Source organism: Danio aesculapii, chromosome 9 (genome assembly GCF_903798145.1).
Source record: "Danio aesculapii chromosome 9, fDanAes4.1, whole genome shotgun sequence".
Taxonomy (NCBI): Eukaryota; Metazoa; Chordata; class Actinopteri; order Cypriniformes; family Danionidae; genus Danio; species Danio aesculapii.
In genome coordinates this window covers 31677629-31698059 of record NC_079443.1, presented here as the reverse complement: position 1 = coordinate 31698059, position 20431 = coordinate 31677629, and the positions used below count along the sequence as shown (strand labels likewise).

The 20431-nt window shown below is 35.5% G+C and overlaps 1 protein-coding gene across 3 annotated transcripts in view; it reads right to left on the bottom strand.

The window, feature by feature from the left end:
* tbc1d4 (TBC1 domain family, member 4) overlaps positions 1-20431 on the bottom strand; it is a 57099-nt gene that overhangs the window by 26704 nt on the left and 9964 nt on the right. For all 3 annotated transcript variants that reach the window (XM_056465433.1, XM_056465435.1, XM_056465434.1), the window contains exons 2-9: positions 14320-14931; positions 11283-11372; positions 8853-8957; positions 7086-7218; positions 6901-6992; positions 6692-6802; positions 4809-4928; positions 3500-3550 (exon numbers count right to left, since the gene is read on the bottom strand). In XM_056465433.1, coding sequence (XP_056321408.1) covers positions 3500-3550; positions 4809-4928; positions 6692-6802; positions 6901-6992; positions 7086-7218; positions 8853-8957; positions 11283-11372; positions 14320-14931 — 1314 coding nt within the window. The remainder of the gene's footprint in view (positions 1-3499; positions 3551-4808; positions 4929-6691; positions 6803-6900; positions 6993-7085; positions 7219-8852; positions 8958-11282; positions 11373-14319; positions 14932-20431) is intronic.

Sequence of the window (20431 nt, the reverse complement as noted above, 5' to 3'; positions counted from 1 at the left end):
TATACTTGTAGAAAATATATTTGTATAAATTTAAAAAAATACCTTGGGAATTAGATTTTTGTACAAATTCGTATACTATGAAATATATTTAAAGATAGATTTGAAAATACATTTTCTACCGTATGGGTAACTCATCCAGCGTTCTCCCTCTCCCTGCAGCCTGACTCTCTCTTTGCTTCCCCAAGCAGAAGTAGCAGTGTTGGCTGTAGCGTGACAGAACACACGCTTCGCCATCTATTGTATGTTAATAGTGTGTGTGTCACAGCAGAGACACACACGTGAGCCGCTGGAGGTTGACCACAGCACAATGGAGTGATGGAGTGATGGCTATATAGGAAGGGTCTTTCCTCCTGACTCTGTTTCCTGTCCCAACAGTGGTTCCTGAAGCCTTGCTCAGTCAACAGGAAAGCCAGGAAACCAGCAACGGCTGCTCAATGCTCTCACAAAGCTGCTTCACAAAGACTGTCCACTTCCTTCAGCTGCCTACTGCTAAATTTGGGGAAAACGGATCATGCAAACAACATAACGCCCCTTTTTGACTGGTAATATAAAGGGAACAGGAGTCAAGAATTTGGGACTAAATAGTTAAACATAATTGTCAAAATGGCTGAAAAAGTTATTGTTTTTGCTAATTGATTTTAGAGTTGAATAAATGCTAATATTTTTCAACTGGGGTTACACAAAGACTTTCCAAGCTTTTTTCTGATTGCTGATTAAGAAGATCTATAGCCCTTTCTATACTTGTAGATTGTTTGCTTTGTTACAAAACCACTATCAACAGTTACGATGTTGCAATTTCTTCTTGGCTCGGTTCACAATTTCTGTCACATGCAAGTAAACTCTCATCTCATTAGTCACTAGTAGTCAAGCGCACTTTGTTAATGTTCTGCTCATATTTTCCATATTTGTGACCCTGGGTCCACAAAAACAGTCATAAGTGTCATATTTTTAAAATGTAGATTTATAAATCATGTGAAAGCTGAATAAATAAGCTTTGTACTTTGTCTGGATAAGACCATTTATTACTGGAATACAAATATTTTGAATATCTGGAGACTGAGGGGCAAAAACAAATAAATAAATAAATAAATACCGACAAAATAACCATTAAAGTTGTCTACATTTAGTGTTTCTTGATATAATATTATAATAATATATAGAATATTACTCATCAAAAAATGGGTTTTGATATATTTACAGTAGGAAAATTGACCAAACATGAAACATTATCTTTAATTAATATTCTAATGATTTTTGGCATGATAGAAAAATCTATAATATTGAAGCATACACAGAGCATTTTGGGCTAATGGCAAAAATATACCATGCAACAAAACACTGTTTTTGTTTTGATTTTGCCCAAGAATAACGGTGTTTTTGACAGCTGTTCTGAAATATGCACTTTCTGACTACATTTCTGTGCATTTTACTTAGTCTTTGCTCAAGGTTAACCTACCATTCATTTTGAAAGGCATGCTGCATTTGTTAATAAATGCCGTGTTATTCAGCTGGGGTTGCATAATGAAATTTTCATGATTTTTCCACTAGTTTCTGATTTCTCAATTAGGATTTAAAAGGGTATTTTATCACCTGCTTTGATCCAAAACAGTTACAAAGTTTATCTCGGGTTCATTTTCACACAATATTTGTCACATGTAAGTAAACTCATCCCTACAGCCATATTTTGTCTTTCTTTGCAGCTGTTATTGTATTCTTTTATCATTTTGAGCAAATATCAAGGCTGTGTTTTTGATAGTTGTTCTTGTCCATGTTCTTTAGACAAAATTTATTATTTTTTTCCAACAAAATTAAGCCTTTCATGTCAGGATTGGTCCAGATTAATCCACAGTAAATTCTAAAAAAGCATTAAAAAAAAAAAAAAAAAAGATCTTAAACCAATAGTTTAGGTGTAGATCCGGCATTATTGTTATGTTCATACATTTATAATGTCCTTAATATTTTTTGTTTCTTGATCTACACTGTAAAAAAAAATCCATAAATGATTATATTATTAATATTGTTTGTATTTTGAGATTCATTTTTTCATTGCCCTTGTTTATTTATGCTTTGGACTCTGAATTTTCTTCCAACAACTTTTAACCTTGAAAGTTTAAAAATGTGAGCTTTATTGACATTTTAAACTAGTTTAAAGTGACATATTGTCTGGGTTGGTGTTATATATATTTTGGTACAAAAACCTATAAACATCCAGTACATTTCCTGTTATTTTACAGATTTATTGTTCTATATATTATTTCTTACTAATTATTTCAAACTACTAAAATGTCAATAAAAGTCCCTTTGATAAACTGTAGAGTTGATTTTTGAACATCAAATGTCGACAGAGCAGATATTAAAATCCCCTAATGCAATTCTGTAAAAATTTCAATAAACAGAAAACGCTTAATTAAAAATATTGTTTGAACAGTATTTTTAAGAAAATTATTCTTTTATTCACTGACATTTTGTTGCAAACCTGTCTACCTGACTTTCTACTGCAAAACACAGAAAAATAAGAACTTTAAGAAACAAAATTGTACATACAAAAGAAATGATTAAAAAACGTCTTTTTATGTTCCCCAGAAAAAACATCAGTCATCTGGACAGTATACAAAAGTTGGGTGAACAATAATGAACTTGCAATTAGAATTTTTAGGTGGAAAAGACTTTAAGCCAAGGGATCCCACATAGACCCAGAAATGTGAAATTCTAAAACTAAAAAAAGTATACATAATTTCTTGTTCAAAATTTGTACAAGATTAATAACTTAACTTGTACAACATTTAATAAATAAAATAACATTTGCAAATTTGCACGTTATAATTTCTATGAATGTATTTTTTTTTTTCTTATATTTATTTTAATATTAATTTAAAAAAAATTAAACCCCTAGAACTCCTATGGCTACCCCCTGATTTGAATGAATAAGTTTAATGGTTGTTTTAGATTCACTATCTAATAGCAACTGTACTGGAGATCCTGATTTACAGAGAACTTATTTACAGTACATTTACAGAACATGGAGAACAGCTCCTGGCATGAAGCTGCAGGACAGCAGCATGTTGTTGAGAGCTGAAATACAGCGCTCACATTGACAGCTCCTCTGAGGCCACGTGAGGACCCAGTGTGAAGAAAGATCTGACTGATTTGCTTTCCACAGAGACCCGAGCCTACCATCACACACACCTCACATTTCACACCCCACTGAGACAGAGAGGTGGGCAGGGTCAAAACAACCCACCTGAAACAAGCGAGACCCCCTGTTAGGGCTGACAGCTCCAGTTTCAATAATATTGCTCGTGCTGATTAAAACATAAACATGTAGTTTATCATAACACAGCACTGGTATCATTTACAGCATGTGGCGGTACAGTAACTGATACCACAGAAACACGACTTGTGGCAGCGGCAGGACGGAGACGTGATTCTTAGCAGGGGCAGAACAAGAGCTGAGGTTAAAATGACAGATCCAGGAATTCACGTGCTGTGTGATACTCACGCGGTCAAAACTGCCCATGCTGCCCAGGCGCATTCGCATACGGCTCGCCCCCTGGAAAACAAACAATGAAATTAACTAGGGAAAACAAAAGCAATACACACTTGTTCAATTGTAATAATTTACCAAATAAGCCTTTGATCGTTATCAAACCTGAATAATTTCTGCTTTTCATAAAAAACAAAAGCAGATATTTTGAAGAATGTTCAAGCTGCTCTTTTTTCTCTGCAACAAAAGCCAATTAATAGTTTTTATGTGATGTCACACCATTATAGAACATTTAGGGATCATTTCTCAGTTTACTGACATTCACTTTTACCAGCTTAATAATTTTTAATAACATAATTCAGTAAAATGAAGCAAATCCTTTTTTATATCTGTAACTGTAACATGTTAAATGGCACATTAAACATTTACAAATAAAAAACCCTGCATAGAAAATGCTTAAAGTTGAAAAACAGCATTGTTATCTGAAAGTAACAATCATTTAACAAAACGATTTAAACCTTATTTGAAATCTTAACTATCATTACTAGGCACGCCCCTTACTGCTGATTGGCGTTTTTGGAACTCAGCCTTGCACTGTGGTCAAGAGAGTTTTTCAAAAAATACTGCTTAATATACCTTTTAAAATGGCTTAATACAGACAGTGAATTCATACTATGGGCTCATATGATCGCTTCAGTAGCATGCATCAAGGTGAATTTTGTCTTGTAATGTCAGTGTCATAACTTATTAAACAACACACACACACACACACACACACACACACACGCACACACGCACACACGCGCACACACACGCACACACACACACACACACAAAATTATTCTCTAATGGATTAAAAAAATGGCTTTGCTGTTTTTAACCTTAAACCCAGATATTGCTTTGTGTCTAAATACAGCAGATGGTTGAGTCATTATAATACTGTACACAAACAAAGGTATTATTCAGAGGGCAAGGGTGGGGTAAATGGGTCAATCCCCATTCATAAACCACTCAGACACAAACAGATATTACACACACACACACACACACACACACACACACACACACATACTATAAAAACCACTGATTATATGGTCTTACCCCCACCCCTACCCCAAAACTCAATCTCAAATGAAATCTGTGGCTAAACTTTAAAGCCAAATGATGCCATTAAGCATGTTTTTAAACATTTTTAATTACAAGTATAGAAGGAATGTCTTCATAAACCATCTTAAAATTGTAATACCTAGGTCATATCCATGTCATTACACAAATTTCTGTCCTTGTAAACCACACAAACACATGCACACACACACACACATACCCGTGAGAAGATGTTCTCCAGGGAGCTGGTCAGAGAGCTCCGTGCTTTGTTCTTAAACACATCCAGTTTATTGCGACCCGCGCTGGAGTTATCAGAGGTCACACTGCTGCCAGAAACATTCTGCTCACACACAAAGGTATAAAAAGAGTGAATAAGGGTGAATGAATGAACTGAGTGAATAGACAGTTTTCAGAGAGACCCGTGAAATGTGTGTCGTGAACTTGGTGACATTTTACTCAATAGATTTTGAAATGATGGAAGCAAGACCACCAGGTGTCAAGGATAAATCTGTACTTCTCGAAAACAACACTGCCATAGCAGAGAGGTTAAAACACACTGAGTGCTTTGGAAGCCTTTCTTTTAAACACAAGTAATTCACAGTTTTGAAGTTGAAAGTTTTTTCACTGTAGTATTCAAAGGTTAAGCAGGTGGCGTTATTGTTTGAATGACATGTTATGTACATCGATAACACATTAACATCACGATAGATAACTATTGAGAACAATAATGATAATAATATCTGCACCTATATCTGTTTTTTATTCATTAGTTAGTAAAAATATTCCTAAAGTGGTTATAAACTTGTTCAAATTTGCAGCATATTATAAAATAGTATCTTAACAATTACAATTATAGTAACTGGGCAGCACGGTGGTGCAGTAGTTAACACTGTCACCTCACAGCAAGAAGGTCGCTGGTTCGAGCCTCGGCTGGGTCAGTTGGCAATTCTGTGTGGAGTTTGCATGTTCTCCCCATGTTCGTGTGGGCTTCCTCCAGGTGCTCCAGTTTCCCCAATAGTCCAAAAACATGCGGTATGGGTGAATTGAATAAGCTAAATTTGCTATAATGTATGAGTGTGAGACTGTATGGGTGTTTCCCAGAACTGCGTTGAGGCTGGAAGGGCATCCACTGCGGAAAACATATGCTGGATAAGTTGACGGTGCATTCCGCTGTGGCGACCCCTGATAAATAAGAGGACTAAGCCAAAGGAAAATAAATTAACAATTATAGTAACTGTCATTGGTGTGAACAAGGCTAGGGGGTGTTTACACTTGGCCAGTTTGGTTCAATAAAAAACTGATTGCAATTGCTCTGATTATCCAGTTCATTTAAATATTTGTGTAAGCATAAAAAGGTAGGTTGATCCACTTCCAAATGAATTCTGCTGCGATTTAACTTATATCCTTATATATAAATAACTACACCTGGCTCTAGCTATAAATATATAGCCATAGAAGCTCACAAATGTTGTTAAAGAAATAATAACAGAAAAAAAGAAAAAGCTACACTGATTAATCACCAACAATAAGTTTATGAATGCAAATACATGTTAAAACAGTCGTTAAATTAGATGATATTTCATAAATTAACTGAAGATGTACTGTGGTGACACGGTGACTCAGCAAGAAGTGTGGAGTTTGCGTGCTCTCTCAGTGTTGACGTGGGTTTCCTCCGGGTGCTCTGGTTTCCCCCACAGTCCAAAGACATGCGCAATAGGTAAATTGAATAAACTAAATTGGCTGTAGTGTATGTGTTTGACTGAGTTTGTATGGGTGTTTCACAGTACTGGGTTGCAGCTTGAAGGCCATCCGCTGCTTAAAGCATATGCTGATAGGTTGGGGGTTTATTCGGCTGAGGCGACCTCTGAAATAGAGACTAAGCCGAAGGAAAATGAATAAATGAAGATGTACTGTGTGTTTACACATTGAGCAGGGCAGCTGCATTCATTCAGGAGCTCTGTTCTAATCTATAGCTGTATTCTGATGACTCTAAACAATCTGTCTTATCCAATTAGAGTTGAGGTCACAGTTTCATGACTCCACAAAGCAGTGTGGGTGTGAAAATCAAACGGAGCGTTTATGTTGTTTGTGTAGTTTCACTACCTGAGTAACCTCTCCAATGTGAACATGAGATTTCTGCTTGGTCTCACACAACTGTCGGAGGTGAAGAATCACAAGCTCATTCTCTTCATGATCGGACGCTGGCTTCATTTTCTAATGCAAAAGAAAGAATGAACTAAATATGCAATAAAGCCTTGTGATTATGTGATATTTGATTTTTTTAACTGGAACAACGTTTCTTGTCCGCTTACCTGCACCCGCTCGAATATGTTGACCTGCTCGTTGTCACTCAGTTGGGACAGGTACTTCTGAATGGCTATTTTCGCTCTGGGAGGATACAAGCCTGGCACATTGAGAGAGGAAAACACAGCAATATTGTACTTGAACTAGACCATTGAGTACATTGAGCAAGCTGATGAAAGCTGGTGTCCTGTACCTTCTATTCTCTCACAGAGCTTGTGCAGATCGTGCATTGGACAAGCCTCGCACAGCTTGATTTGGTTCTGGGAACTCTGGAGGGCTGCTGCTGTTGTGAAGGCCTGTTTCAGTGTGAGCATCACTTCATCCACCTGAGAAAAATATAAAACATAAAAAAATATATTATTTTCAGTAGCTACGTTTCAATTCACATATTTTGAGGCGCATTTTGGATATGCGCATTAAAACTGAATGGAAATGGCAAAATTTGCATCAATTGTGAAAATGTACACGAAAAACATAACTAAGTAGAATAAACTTTTTATTCAATAAGAAAAGAAGCGCATAAACTGCGATGGAAACACCTTTCCCGAACAAATTCCAGCGTGTGCATTAAAGTTATGTGATTTTGTTATAAGAGATCATGTGATGATAAAAATGTGTGTGAATGGACAAACCAGCAGACTGAAACATCTGAACTGTTGTTTTGGTCATTCTAAAATGCCTTAACCATTTCAGTATTAGTGTTATTATATTATTAATGACCTCCAGAATTAAGAGCATCTGTGCTTCACGTCAAACGCCACCACACGTTCATTGCGTGTCAGGATTGTCTTCTGAGGCGCAAGTCATTTATTAAATAAAGAAAAGACTCTCGCAGCCTCTCCAACCGCAGCAAATTCTGTTTTTACTGTTGATATTTGGCACCGGATAATCAGGAAGTGTAGATTTTGTTCGCTTTGACTCTTGGATGGAAACGCTGCTTTGTTTGCACATCTTTTATGCGATAATCCAGTTTGCGCATAAATTTAATTCGCATTTTTGGATAAAAACATAGTGTCAACAGCTAGTGTCAGTTTTAGGCTCAACTGAGAGGACCAATGCGATCAGTTAAATGCAGAAAAACATATTTAGACTTTACAAATAAAGATGTGTACCAAATATTTGTGGAAGTTTTTTTTCTTATCTGAAATCTGCTGCAATATACTTTTCAAAGTGACTTATATAATCCAGTTTACAAAAAACACAAATCAGTTTCAGTTTTACTTCACTGTCCCACAGGTGGCATGTTTTCAGTTCACTTTTTAATAAATAAATAATAATAATAATATTAATAATAATACTTGTCTAAACCTGAACCTATTTTGACCACTATATATCATCTGCATATATAACCTATATATTCGTGTGAAATCAAAATGTGGGGTGACAGTTAAAGAGATTGTTCACCCAAAAATTAAAATGCACTCAACATTTACTCACCATTAAGTGGTTCCAAACTTTTATGAACACAAAAGTAGATATTTTGAAGAATGTTGGAAACTGAGTAGCAATTGACATCCGTAGTAGGAAGAAAATACCATAGAAATCAATAGTTATGTTTCAAGCATTCTTTTATATACAGAATATGATGGAAATTTAATTTTTGGGTGAACTATCGCTTTAATAATTGTTCGCAGTGCTTTAGTTTCACAGTGTGAGTTTCACTGTACAGTTTTTTCAAAAGTGGCAACATGGCAAGAATCGATGCAAACCACAAAAACGGGAAAATCCTCCATGTTTGAATATGATCTGTACAATAATGTCTTATCTGTACCTTGTGTACGTAAAAACACAGGGCTAATTCTTTTCATCCTTTGTGTGGCATTCAGTTGGCAAAGAAATCAGCCTAGCGGTGAAGGTAATTTCCACAAGACAGGCAAAGGAGAGTCATTGTTTCCATTGTAGCTTAGGATAAATAATTGATCGGTGTGGGGACAGGTGCTGCAAACCAGTCAGGACTCACCAGAGACTCACTAGCGCACTGGAACACGTAACACACATACTGGGCAGGGCCAGACTCCACCACATCCCGACAAATAAACCCAAAGTGATCTGTCTGTTTAACACCCTGCAGATACAAACAACAACATCCAGAAAGTCGCAACACAACAATACACAGCGGCATAGAAATGTGCTTTAATTTACATAAAACATATGATTTTATATAGTTCCTGCTTCATGTTTGAGTAAAAGTTAATAATTATTTTATTCTATTAAGGTCTGATAACATTTCTTTCAAATTTACAATATTGTCATTTAGAGCTTCTTTTTTATCAAAAATGATTTTGAAATAACCAAAAATAACTAAATTTATATAGTCTTCATTTAATTGACTATTTGACTGTCTTCATTTGCTGCATTTGAAAATCAATGTTAGTCCACCAAATATTGATTTCTTAACTCTTCTGAAGTTAAAACACTGGTATTGTCTAAAAATAAATACAAACATGTCTGTAAATATAGCATCTATTTTATTATTCATGCAAAAATAAGTCTCTTAAAAAATGTAAAAAATAAAAATATCACAAAACATTTTTATTTTAAATGTGGAAAAAATGTCATCAGTAGGTTTATAGAGTTTTTATTATCAAATTCTTGTCAGGTGCTGTAGGTGATTTGCCTAAATGCTAACCGATTAGCATAACATCTTTCAAATACAATCCTTCCCGTCGTCCAAAGCCACGCCTCCTAAAATTTATAGCGCGCAGATTAAAGATGACAGAGACCAACTAGACCCACCCACTGACATTAGTCAGTTAGAAAACTTTATAGTACTTTATAATACTACAATTCTGAAGGATGTATTAAATCTAGCATGTTTTCAGTTGTGTAGTTTGCAAGCAAAACTTGTCATCACTCTCTCACAAGCTTTGTCCTAAAGTGACTACTGTTTGCTTAGTGATTGGCCGGCGGGCTGCAGGAATTACACTTATTACTAAGCCATACTTGCATGCTATTTCAGACTGAATATTAAGAGTAGCATGGTAAACAATACAGAGACCACGTCACAGGTGTCATTGTTCAAAAATGTACTAATAAAACCAATTTCAGCTCAGTAAAACAGGCTAGGCGGAATAGCGCTATTTACCTCTGTTTAGTTGTTAAACTAAATAAATATCTACATTATCGATGCTGTAAAAGGTCCCCTATGAAACTGAAAATTGTCACCAATCTTTCGCCAGAAGATTTCAGTGGCTGAACAACACTTCCGTGCATAAAACCCATTCGTAACAACAAAATCTCCATAAGCTTTGTGTGATTAAATAGTTTTAAAACATAACATTCATTTATTCATTCACGTTCTTTTCGGCTTAGTTCTTTCATTAATCTGGGGTCGCCACAGTGGAATAAACCGCCAATTTATCCAGCATATATTTTATGCAGCGGATGCCCTTCCAGCTGCAACCCATTACTGGGAATACCCATACACTCATTCACTCACATACACTACGGACAATTTAGCGCATGCACTACGGACCTTTAGCGCATGTCTTTGGACTTTTGGGGAAAACCGGAGCACCCAGAGGAAACCCGGGGAGAACATACAAACTCCACATAGAAATGCCAACTGACCCAGCCAAGGCTCGAACCAGCGACCTTCTTGTTGTGTGGCAAGAGCGCTACCCACTGCGCCACCGTGATGCCCCAAACAGAACATTACCCATCTAAAAGAAATACTTCAGCCATGGTGTCATCCTTCCTCCAGTGTGCAAAAGTAACTCCAATATTGATTCAGGATTTTAAAAAGCTTTAATTCAGCATTTGTTTTTAGCGCTGTCACTCGTGTCGACGTGACCGCGGCCCACGTGAATGCACAACAGTGGATCTGCGTGAACAGGTGCGCAGTTGTTTTAATCTACATTTGCTGCCAGACAGTTTGGGCTACTTATAAGAATTATGGAAATTATTGACCTGACAAATTTTAATTGGATGAAATTTTTTTAGTCTTACGCCTTACCCAGAATATAAACATACATTTAAAAACATTACGATCATTTACTTTAATCATTACTATTGGGATGTGAAGAGACTTTCAACCAGCACAACAAAAAACTTTTCTGAAGACAATCACCTACTGCACCTTTAACTCTAAGTTTTTAATTAAATATTGGTTACCTTTATCATGTTTTTACTGTAATCAAGCCTTGGCATTTGCTATATATACATTTAAAATATAATAATACAAAATAAAATCTAATAATACAAAATTGCAAGCCACAATAAACTGTAGGATATGATATATATTTAATCATAAAATGTGAAAAATGTCACATCAATGGTGCTGTGGTTGTTTTGAATAACACTGTGTGATAACATATGGTGACATTAAATATGAGACGGGGAAAGAGATTATCTCAAAAGGCAAACAAACCTAATCCTAAAACACACAGACCTGTGAACAGGATGAGATGTCCTTAAAATTTTTCTCCAGAACCACACTTTTGGTGTCTGGGCTTATGAGATTCACTTCAAATCGTCCAACCTGCACAAAAGAAAGACGCAGCAGGATTAACAACACAAACATCAAGCTAAATCTCTGATAACTTGCCCTCTCTGATACTCGGCCAAGCATTGTTTGTGAGCTTTATTTGCATCAAAAGAATCCTCTTTATCATCAAGGTCACACAGGTCACAAGTTATAAACCAAAGGACCATAGAGACACCTCTCCTTGAAAAGCGTTTAAAGGAAAACGCGTGACTGCATAATTGTACTGCATACTAATTAGCAAGGTTTAGTATTTCACCTCTCAAAAAGAAGACATTTACATGCACAGGCTTGTTTTTAAGGTTAATTGGTAAAAGGCAATTGGTTAAAAGGCAACACTATTGGCATTGGCTAGTAAATGTTTTATTTTAATGTTTTAGTTTATTTAAATTTAAAACTATTCTTTATATTTGTATGCAAACAAAAACAGTCACAGTCTGTTCTAAACTTATTCTTAGCCTGTAAATCAACTGCTGGTGAAAGAACTCAATGTCTATTGTTAGTGGCTGGCTAAAAAATAATTGTCAAATATAGTTACAATGAAGAGAGTTGTACATTAACAGCCCAGAATATCCCAAGATTCATTGTGTGCTGATGACGACAGGGCATTTTAAAAAAATATGTGGATTACACTATTTAATGCAAGTACTTGATTTTATGTTATTTGATATCTAATGTTATACATCTAAATTAATCTTCTATCTAATAAAATGAATGGCTTGTTTTGGCTTTCATAGACTTCAAGGGCGGATCTTTGAAGGATGCAGCCACTAGATACAGATGCAGAAATGTAACCTTGGACCACAAAAACATTTAAAAGTGTCCTTTTAGAGGTTTTGGAAATTTAGATTTATACATCTCATGTAAAATACATGAAACTGAAAATAAATATGGTTAGGATAAATACTATTTGGCTGAGATACATACATTGAGATGCAGAAACAATAATGTATCCCTGAACTACAAAACCATTCATTCAAGTGTAATTTTTTGGAAATTGAGATTTATACATATAAATGTAAACTGAAAATAATAATAATAGTAATAATAATAATAATAATAATAATAATAATAATAATAATAATAACAAATTAATAATAAATAGGGTTAGAATAAAAACATTATTTGGCTGAGACAACATCCATTTGAACATATGGAATCTGATGGTTCAAAAAAAATCTAAATATTGAGAAAAATCAACTTTCAAAGTTTTTAAACTTTCAAAAACTTTCACTCAAAGTTGTCCAAATGAATTATTAGCAATGCATATTACCATCCAAAATTTGAGTTGACATTTACAGTAGAGATATTTACTAAATATCTTCATGAAACATGATTTTTACTTTACTTAATGATCTTTGGCATTAAAGAAAATGGATGATTTAGACTCATACAATGTATTGTTGGCTACTGGGGGTCACAAATCAGTTAGCACTTATCTAAGGGAAATAAAAGTAGCATTTTAAACCGATATCAAATATTTTCATTGCTCATAACTTTGGGAGTTAAAAAGCTCAGACATTGGACAAGTATGAATCTTTCTAGTGCTAAATGTTAAAAAAAAAACATTCTTCACATAAACATATAACATATAAAAACATGGTTCTTTAAAATATACATGTTCCCAATGCAATGTCACAGCAATTCGTAAATTTTGGATTTATTGGAATTATTTGGTGCTGTATGTAAGTTTTTGACTCTTCTAAAGCATAAAAATACCATAATATGTTTGCAGAGATTTAAGAAACATGCCAAGTGAATATTCTTGTTTATCTGAAAAACAATGCTGAAGTCAGATATTCTGCTTTAAAAATGTGTTTTCCATGCCAGAACTCTGTCTTTGTTTTGGTCATTTTAACCCACCCAATGCCACTTCAGCCAATTATATTTCAGCTCCCTGGGTTGCCTCGACAGAGAAACCGCATATTTCATTTATTCATTAAGAAAGGCTCTGAAAGCATGTGCTCATGACCAAAATGTGACCTCCCGTGGACAGTAGCAGACTCAGAAATGAGACAAATTCAGTTCCACATGAGGTGGCTATTAATTAGCAAATGATATCAATATTACGAGCGTAAACATCAGGTGAGCAGGTTACATTGTAACGCCATGACCTAACAACATGCTTCGTGACGAGATTTGCAGCAATAAGCAATTTGGCTCTTTGCACCAGACGAAACATGACAGATATTTAAATACAGCCATTAGAAGCACAGAATATGCATTCACTCATGAAATTGTAAGGTTTATAATCTATTTAATACATTTTAAACCTCTTTAACATTATTAAATGTACATGCTGAATCACTCATATGCGTTTAGTTCTAAAGTTCAGTTTCAAACAGTTGATTTAATTTTCAAGATCTGAGGTGACCTATCTATGCATACTTTTAGTAACAATTTTCAACAATTTTCATGTAAAATGGCATTCAAACACTGAAGAAAAGCACATGAGGTGTACCTGAGGTAATCATTGTCATAGTTTACTGTTGTTCACCGGTGAGAAATAGAAGCCATTTCGAATATATCAATTCGAGGTGTTAATTAGGACAAACACTCCTTTTAATATGGAAAATATTCCTTCTATCGGGTGCCATTGCTTTTATTTAGAACACAATCTAAATCACTCGCTCCTGTCCTCAATCTGGCAGCCTGTGCCTGCATTTGTTTTGATCCAGGAGTGCAATACCTAGTTCAACCCCTGGGTGTCAAACTTACATACGGTACCTTTAATTCGTACATATCTCATTTATGCATTTTAAAACAAATTTAGTTTGCTCATCCCCCAGTGGGGATACTATTAGTGTTAGAGGTGGGATTTGGGATTGTACGTTTTAAAACAAATACAATCGATTGAAACCATACAAACTAGCCACTCTTCTGATAATAAATAAAATAGCTACATGTCCTCGTTCGTTTGGGCTGGTGTATCTGCACACATTACCTGGAAAAGCATTGTGCGGTTCTTGTCTGCATCAGATGGCTGCACGTTATTTGGTGCGCTAGCATGTCTCCTCCTGGTCGTCCCTTTGCCAGCCTCTCTGGGTCTTTTCTGCAGGCCACCCGCCAGGCTGTTACACCGCGTGCGAATCTCCTGCTGCTCCCCAAACCCAGAGTCCTCCAAGATACACTCAGGAAAGGCCCCTCGCAGGTTGCCCGTACTGGAGGAGTTCGCCAGGTCCAGTTTTCCATTGCCCATCTCAGACAGCTCTTCCTCGGTCAAGCTGGGCTCAGATTCAGGTTCATCCACTTCACAGAGGGATGAACTCAACGGATCTTCGCCCATAATAAATTCCACAGGAGCCTCAGTGGAGTTCCGTTGGCCATTGAGGAGCCGCAGATGTTTGCGTTCAATCTCATGTTGGCGGAATTTGTCAATGCAATCATCAATCAAAGTGGACGGGGCTTTCTTGTGGGTGACGGTCACCTTTCCACAGTAAAGCACTTCAAACTTTTGGGAGTTGTAGAAAGACTCATCGCTCTCTTGCTTGGGCTTGCTTTCCTCCTTAAGAGCTGCTTTGGACACCTGTCTGATGCTGCTAATAACCTCAGGCACCTGGGGGAACAGGGTAAGGCATCAGATCAACCATAAAACTACCAAATCAACATTCCAAAAGGCAAACGAGGACAAAACCTCCATTAAAAGGCTCAGTTGTTATGTTAAACTTTTGCAGGGAGACGTGCAGGTTGCACAACTAAACTAGGCTCAGCCTCTGAGGAGCAATTTAAGAGTCAGTAATACAAAAGCCAAGGCAGACTAAAAAGGAAACTGCTGAGGAACCTGAGTGTACATTAAAGAAACCAAATGGAAATAAATCTATTAGAGGGGCCTCCACTTTGGTATCTGATACTACTATCGATCACTTTGAATCAAGCCTGGAGCTAGGAAAGCGGATCTCTGCTATTATATCCCTGAAACTACAAGTGGAAGGACAATTTTTTGCCTTTAACGTTGGTTTAACATTTTAAAATCAGTAATACCATGTGTCTACACAAAATCTAGGGAATTTCCAATGTTTTAGCCAGATGAAAAATAAATAAAAAACAGAATGTTCATTATGTCAGTGCCAATAGCTAGGGCCAGACAGAATCTGTAGACATTTTTTGCTATTTCTGTGGAGAATTGTGCAAAAAATCTGCGGATTTCTGCGGAATTATTTTGGGATTATCATAAGTAAAACCTTAATATATGAAATAAAAAGTAATACCTTTTTAACTTTCATTTAATGTTTACAATGCAAATCCTATTAGATCCACTTTATTTGGTAAACAAAGCAAGTCTCTTATACAATATATCTATACTAAAAGACAGAAAATATTACTTTACAAACTATATTGTAAATAAATCATATGAACATTTTCATATTAGTCAATAATATTACTGAAATTAATTAAAAAACTGAATAAATATATTTACACACATTTACACAAGTAAATAAACAGAATCAATGATGTGCTAAAAATCTCCGGAAATCTGCAGAATTCTGCGCGTGCAGATTCCGTGTGGGCCTACCAATAGCCTAGTGGTTAAGTGCGCCGACATTTAACACCATGGTGCTCATGGCGACCTGAGTTCGATTCCACTCTCTCTGCTCCCAATACTTTCCTGTCTGTCTTACACGATCCTATCCTAATAAAAAAGGTGAAAAAAAGTTCATTATGCAAAAATATTGTCTAATATTTTTCATAAGCAAATATTTTATTTCTAAAGGTATAGTTCACCTCGAAATATGCATAAATGTATTATAAATGTAAAAGTGTTCTAAATAATGTTCAGTTTCTTGCAAACGACAATTGTTTCCCTTGTTACACCAATGTATCCTCAGGAGTCACAGGTATTAGTTATATTTTCCCTTCTTTATCTCTGAAAGTACTGGTTCATTGCTGCTTTCTTGAATTTTTATTTCATTTTCTAAAACCACCCAACATCAGCTAAAAATCTTCTTTAATGCTCTACTGAAGAAATAAAAAGATATTAAAATACATGTGTACATGTACATATACAGGACATGTCCTGGGGTTAAGTAATTTAACAGCAATATTCCTTTTTTCTTTTCTTTCTTGTATTTATTAAATAAATTCTTGAAAAAGAGCAATCCATTCCAAAATTCAACCCCAAAGGCGACCCAAATTCCAAGATATTGTGTAACCCTTGGATGCCAAATATCAACAACTATCTAATATCTTGCAACATATCCAATGGAACAAATACATATCTGCACAATTAATGTTTTGTTTGAATCTACCTCCTGAGTTTTGCTTAACACACCATTTCTGGAAACCTTAAGATTCCAATTAGCCATTTTGATACGGGTCATCCACACTGAAAGGTACGAGACAATTAGGAAATTATCATTCACAATGGCTTGAGTTCAGAACTGAAACAGCATTTTTATAATTTAATAAAACAAACTCATGCACAGTCACAAGCCAGAGAGATTCTGTCAGCTTAATTTCACTCATTACAGCAAATAAAACATTTGATTTTACAAATGAAAACATGACACTGATTACATTTAATAGCTTTATTACATTTAGTCACAGCTACGACCAACAAACCGACATTGCTGAGGAAAAGTTATTGTCACTTATATTAAATCTCTCTAAACACTGCTTTTGGCTTCAAAAAAATTGCCAAATCACCTAGCTGATATTCCTACAAAAATAAAAATATATTTACGACCATGATCTCTTTTGTATTGCGTTTGCTTAGCTCAGAAATGTTCTGCAAGGTCTCTCGCGCACAAGTGCACACAAGGTTATGGCAACATTAAATAAACTGATTTATATCAGCAAGACAAGTCTTGTTGGGAGAATACAAAAATGAATTTGGCGACAGAATTGGGCCTGGTGCCAGCAAGAAGAAGGTTAAATGTAATAAAGCTCCACAGACTTTAAACAGACTATAGGCCAGCTCAGACTAGACTGGAAGAGCACGCTCGGCTGGCCTGAACTACATGATGAACAAACAGCAGCTAGAAGATTCAGCTCTGAGCTGGCTCTACATAAACGGCAACTACAGGAGCTACATTAAGAAAAACAAGCAAAGTAGAAAACATGATGGGTTCAGAATGATTCAAACAAAGTTGATATTTCCATAAATCAAAACTGTACACACCCAATTGTGTGGCTTATTAGAATGTTGCACAGTTTTACAGGATCAAAAACAACGAAAGGGATTTTCAGGCATAGATCAGAATGTGTCCCATTTCACTTTTTCTGAGCGAAATAAATAAATAATTAAAAAAAATATTAAAAATACACATACTGATGCCATTAAAAAACATTCTGGTTAATTAAAGAACCTTTAAGTTCTTCAAAACATTTTAGAAAGAATATTTTAATAAGATTATATTGAGATTTGAAAACGTAACCATGTATGAGCGACAAAAACAATACATATACAGTCGGTCAGATTGAGCTTACTGTATTTTTTTGCATAATTTCATCCAAAGTAATATCTGCCCCACAATGTTTTAAACCTGGAAGACTTTGTTGATCTTTGAAGCACAAATGAAGATACTTTTATAAAACCTGAAGCTTAAAAAGGTCCTAATGGCATAAAATTAATAAATAAATAAATAAATCAGTCAAGCAGTCCAATTCAAATCCAAGTCTGATGACAGAATTCTGATTTTTGGATGCACTAACCCCTTTAAGTCTGGAAATAGCATTTTGGCACTTTGGATTAAAACGCCTGATATTTAGATTGATCATCTGAAGACTATATGCAGGAAATCCTCTAAATGGAAGAGCAAACATAATTTAAATCACCAAATCACATTTAGTTTCAGTAGCATGAAATTCAAAGCATTTTAGATGGTTTGTTCTTATCATGGAGTGCATTAATAGCAGGAGAGGCAGAACACAGCGAGCACTGAGAGACTTTGTTTGTGGGACATTTGTATAACATCCAATAAATGTCTGCATTCAAATGTAGAATTCAAATGTGTTTCAGTGACAGTACTGCATTAAGCTAACATATTAAATGGTAAATATATCATGCTTAAAAATTAAAAGATGAACCCAAAATGTCTGATTCCAACAGTGAAAACTGCCTATTAATATGTTATTTACAGAGTGCACGGATATGTGTAACATCATTATGTATTTACAGCTTCAGAATCATAAATATGTGTATTCTGGTGTAACTATTGCCCTTTTCATTATGAATTGAGTCCAAGTGTATTCACCACCTTTAACTCCACCACTCCGAGTTCACACAAAATTTAGAATTAACAATAAAACTTTTGTCTGCTCATGTGGAACTGTTAAAAACTGCTTTAAAATCCTACATGTAGCCCTAATTAAGACTGCCCACTCGATCGATTTAAGAACAGTTCACTGTAGGGTTAATGGAACCAAAACAAAAGAGATTTTTTGCCATCACAGAGAAAATCCTCTACTGCAACATTTATCTTTCAACACTACAAGAGTGAAATGCAAAAGCATTAACAAGAATCCAGTCAATTAGAACAAATCTTCCAGAAACAAAAGCCTTGTAATGTCCACATAGTGCTTGCCGCATAAAAATACAAAGTGCTTCCCCAAGGTCACATGCATTGCTTGTACAAGGCAGTAATAGAGAGTAAGCCAAACATAACCACACACTGCACAAACTGCTCTATCTCTTCCAAAGATAAACAGACATGTCTGACAAATGTGCTGAAACCCATGAAAACTTTCACATTACAAGCAAACATTTGCAAAGGACATTTGAATTATTTCTTTCCCAAGTCACTGACATAAAACTACACCCATAACATAAATCACCTTCTTTATGGGCTATCAGGTACAACAAACACCTAACCCACTATATTACATTTAAAGCTACAATATGTAAGATTTATTCATGAAAATATACAAAAAACCCAGAACAGAGTTCATTTTATTGATGACTAATGTGTTTGCACTATAACAATTATTTCAAAGAGTATTCAAATCAAGAGAAAAGGGCTATTTTAACTAGTGACATTTCCAGTTTGGTCTTATAGAAAAACAAGTAAACATCAAAAAAGCTTTAATATCCTGTGTGCTTTATCAAAGTGCCTTTAAGACAAGTCGTTTCACTTGGCAACCATCTTTAAAACATCTTTCGGGCAGTAAGCTCAGGCATTCCGTTTGAATCAGGAAACATGAAATTCTCCAAAACTGCTTGCCAAGCTTATGATTGAATTTCATATTAGAAATCACCAATAGAATTAAAAAACAACCATCTCGTTAGATTCATTTCATCTAACATCTGGTCTGAGCCCTTCCCCGGAAGTATCATCTGCCTATAGCAATCAATGATTGGCTCCTGTACTAGAAGGCGGGATTTATTCGGCATATAGCGATTGATGATTGGCTGTTACACTTTTATTCATTTTATTCAAAATGATACAAGTGACATGTCTTGACTGTGTATTCTAAAGTCTTTGGCTTTATAAGACTGCACAGGGCTTAATTATTACAAAACCTTAACATGTATAGTATGATAAAACAGCGCTCTTTCTCTCCCACATGATCATGACTGCAAGAACCCGAACCGGTTGATTGTGGCATAATAAAAGTTCAGCTGTTTTTGCCTCATGTTATGCCAGTCTCTCATCATCTATTGCTTCAGCGGTGTCAGTTCATATTGATGGCTTCCATCCTTACTCCGCTTCATAGTATCATTATAATAAGTTTTGAATACTTTAGCTCATCAATGAACAACATTTTTGCAGGCGTCTTATAAGATGCAATATAGATGACAACTCTCATGATTCCACACCGAGTCACGGCGTCATCAACAATACATTTGTTGCAATTACACACCCTCTACAGGTCAAAAATTACATACTGAGCCTTTAAGAATGACATAGAACTCAACATAACACAGGCTTGTTGAGCAGAGAGGTGTTCTACTACTTTTTGAGGCACCAAAACTATTAAGGAGGGAGCAGAGTTATATATAGAACTAGAATATCCGAAAAAGACTTGAGGCTGTAAAAGTAACCATCCACAAAACCCTATAAACCACATTAAAATCAATGCAGAATGTCATAGCAATGCCCTGGCAACCACCCAGAACA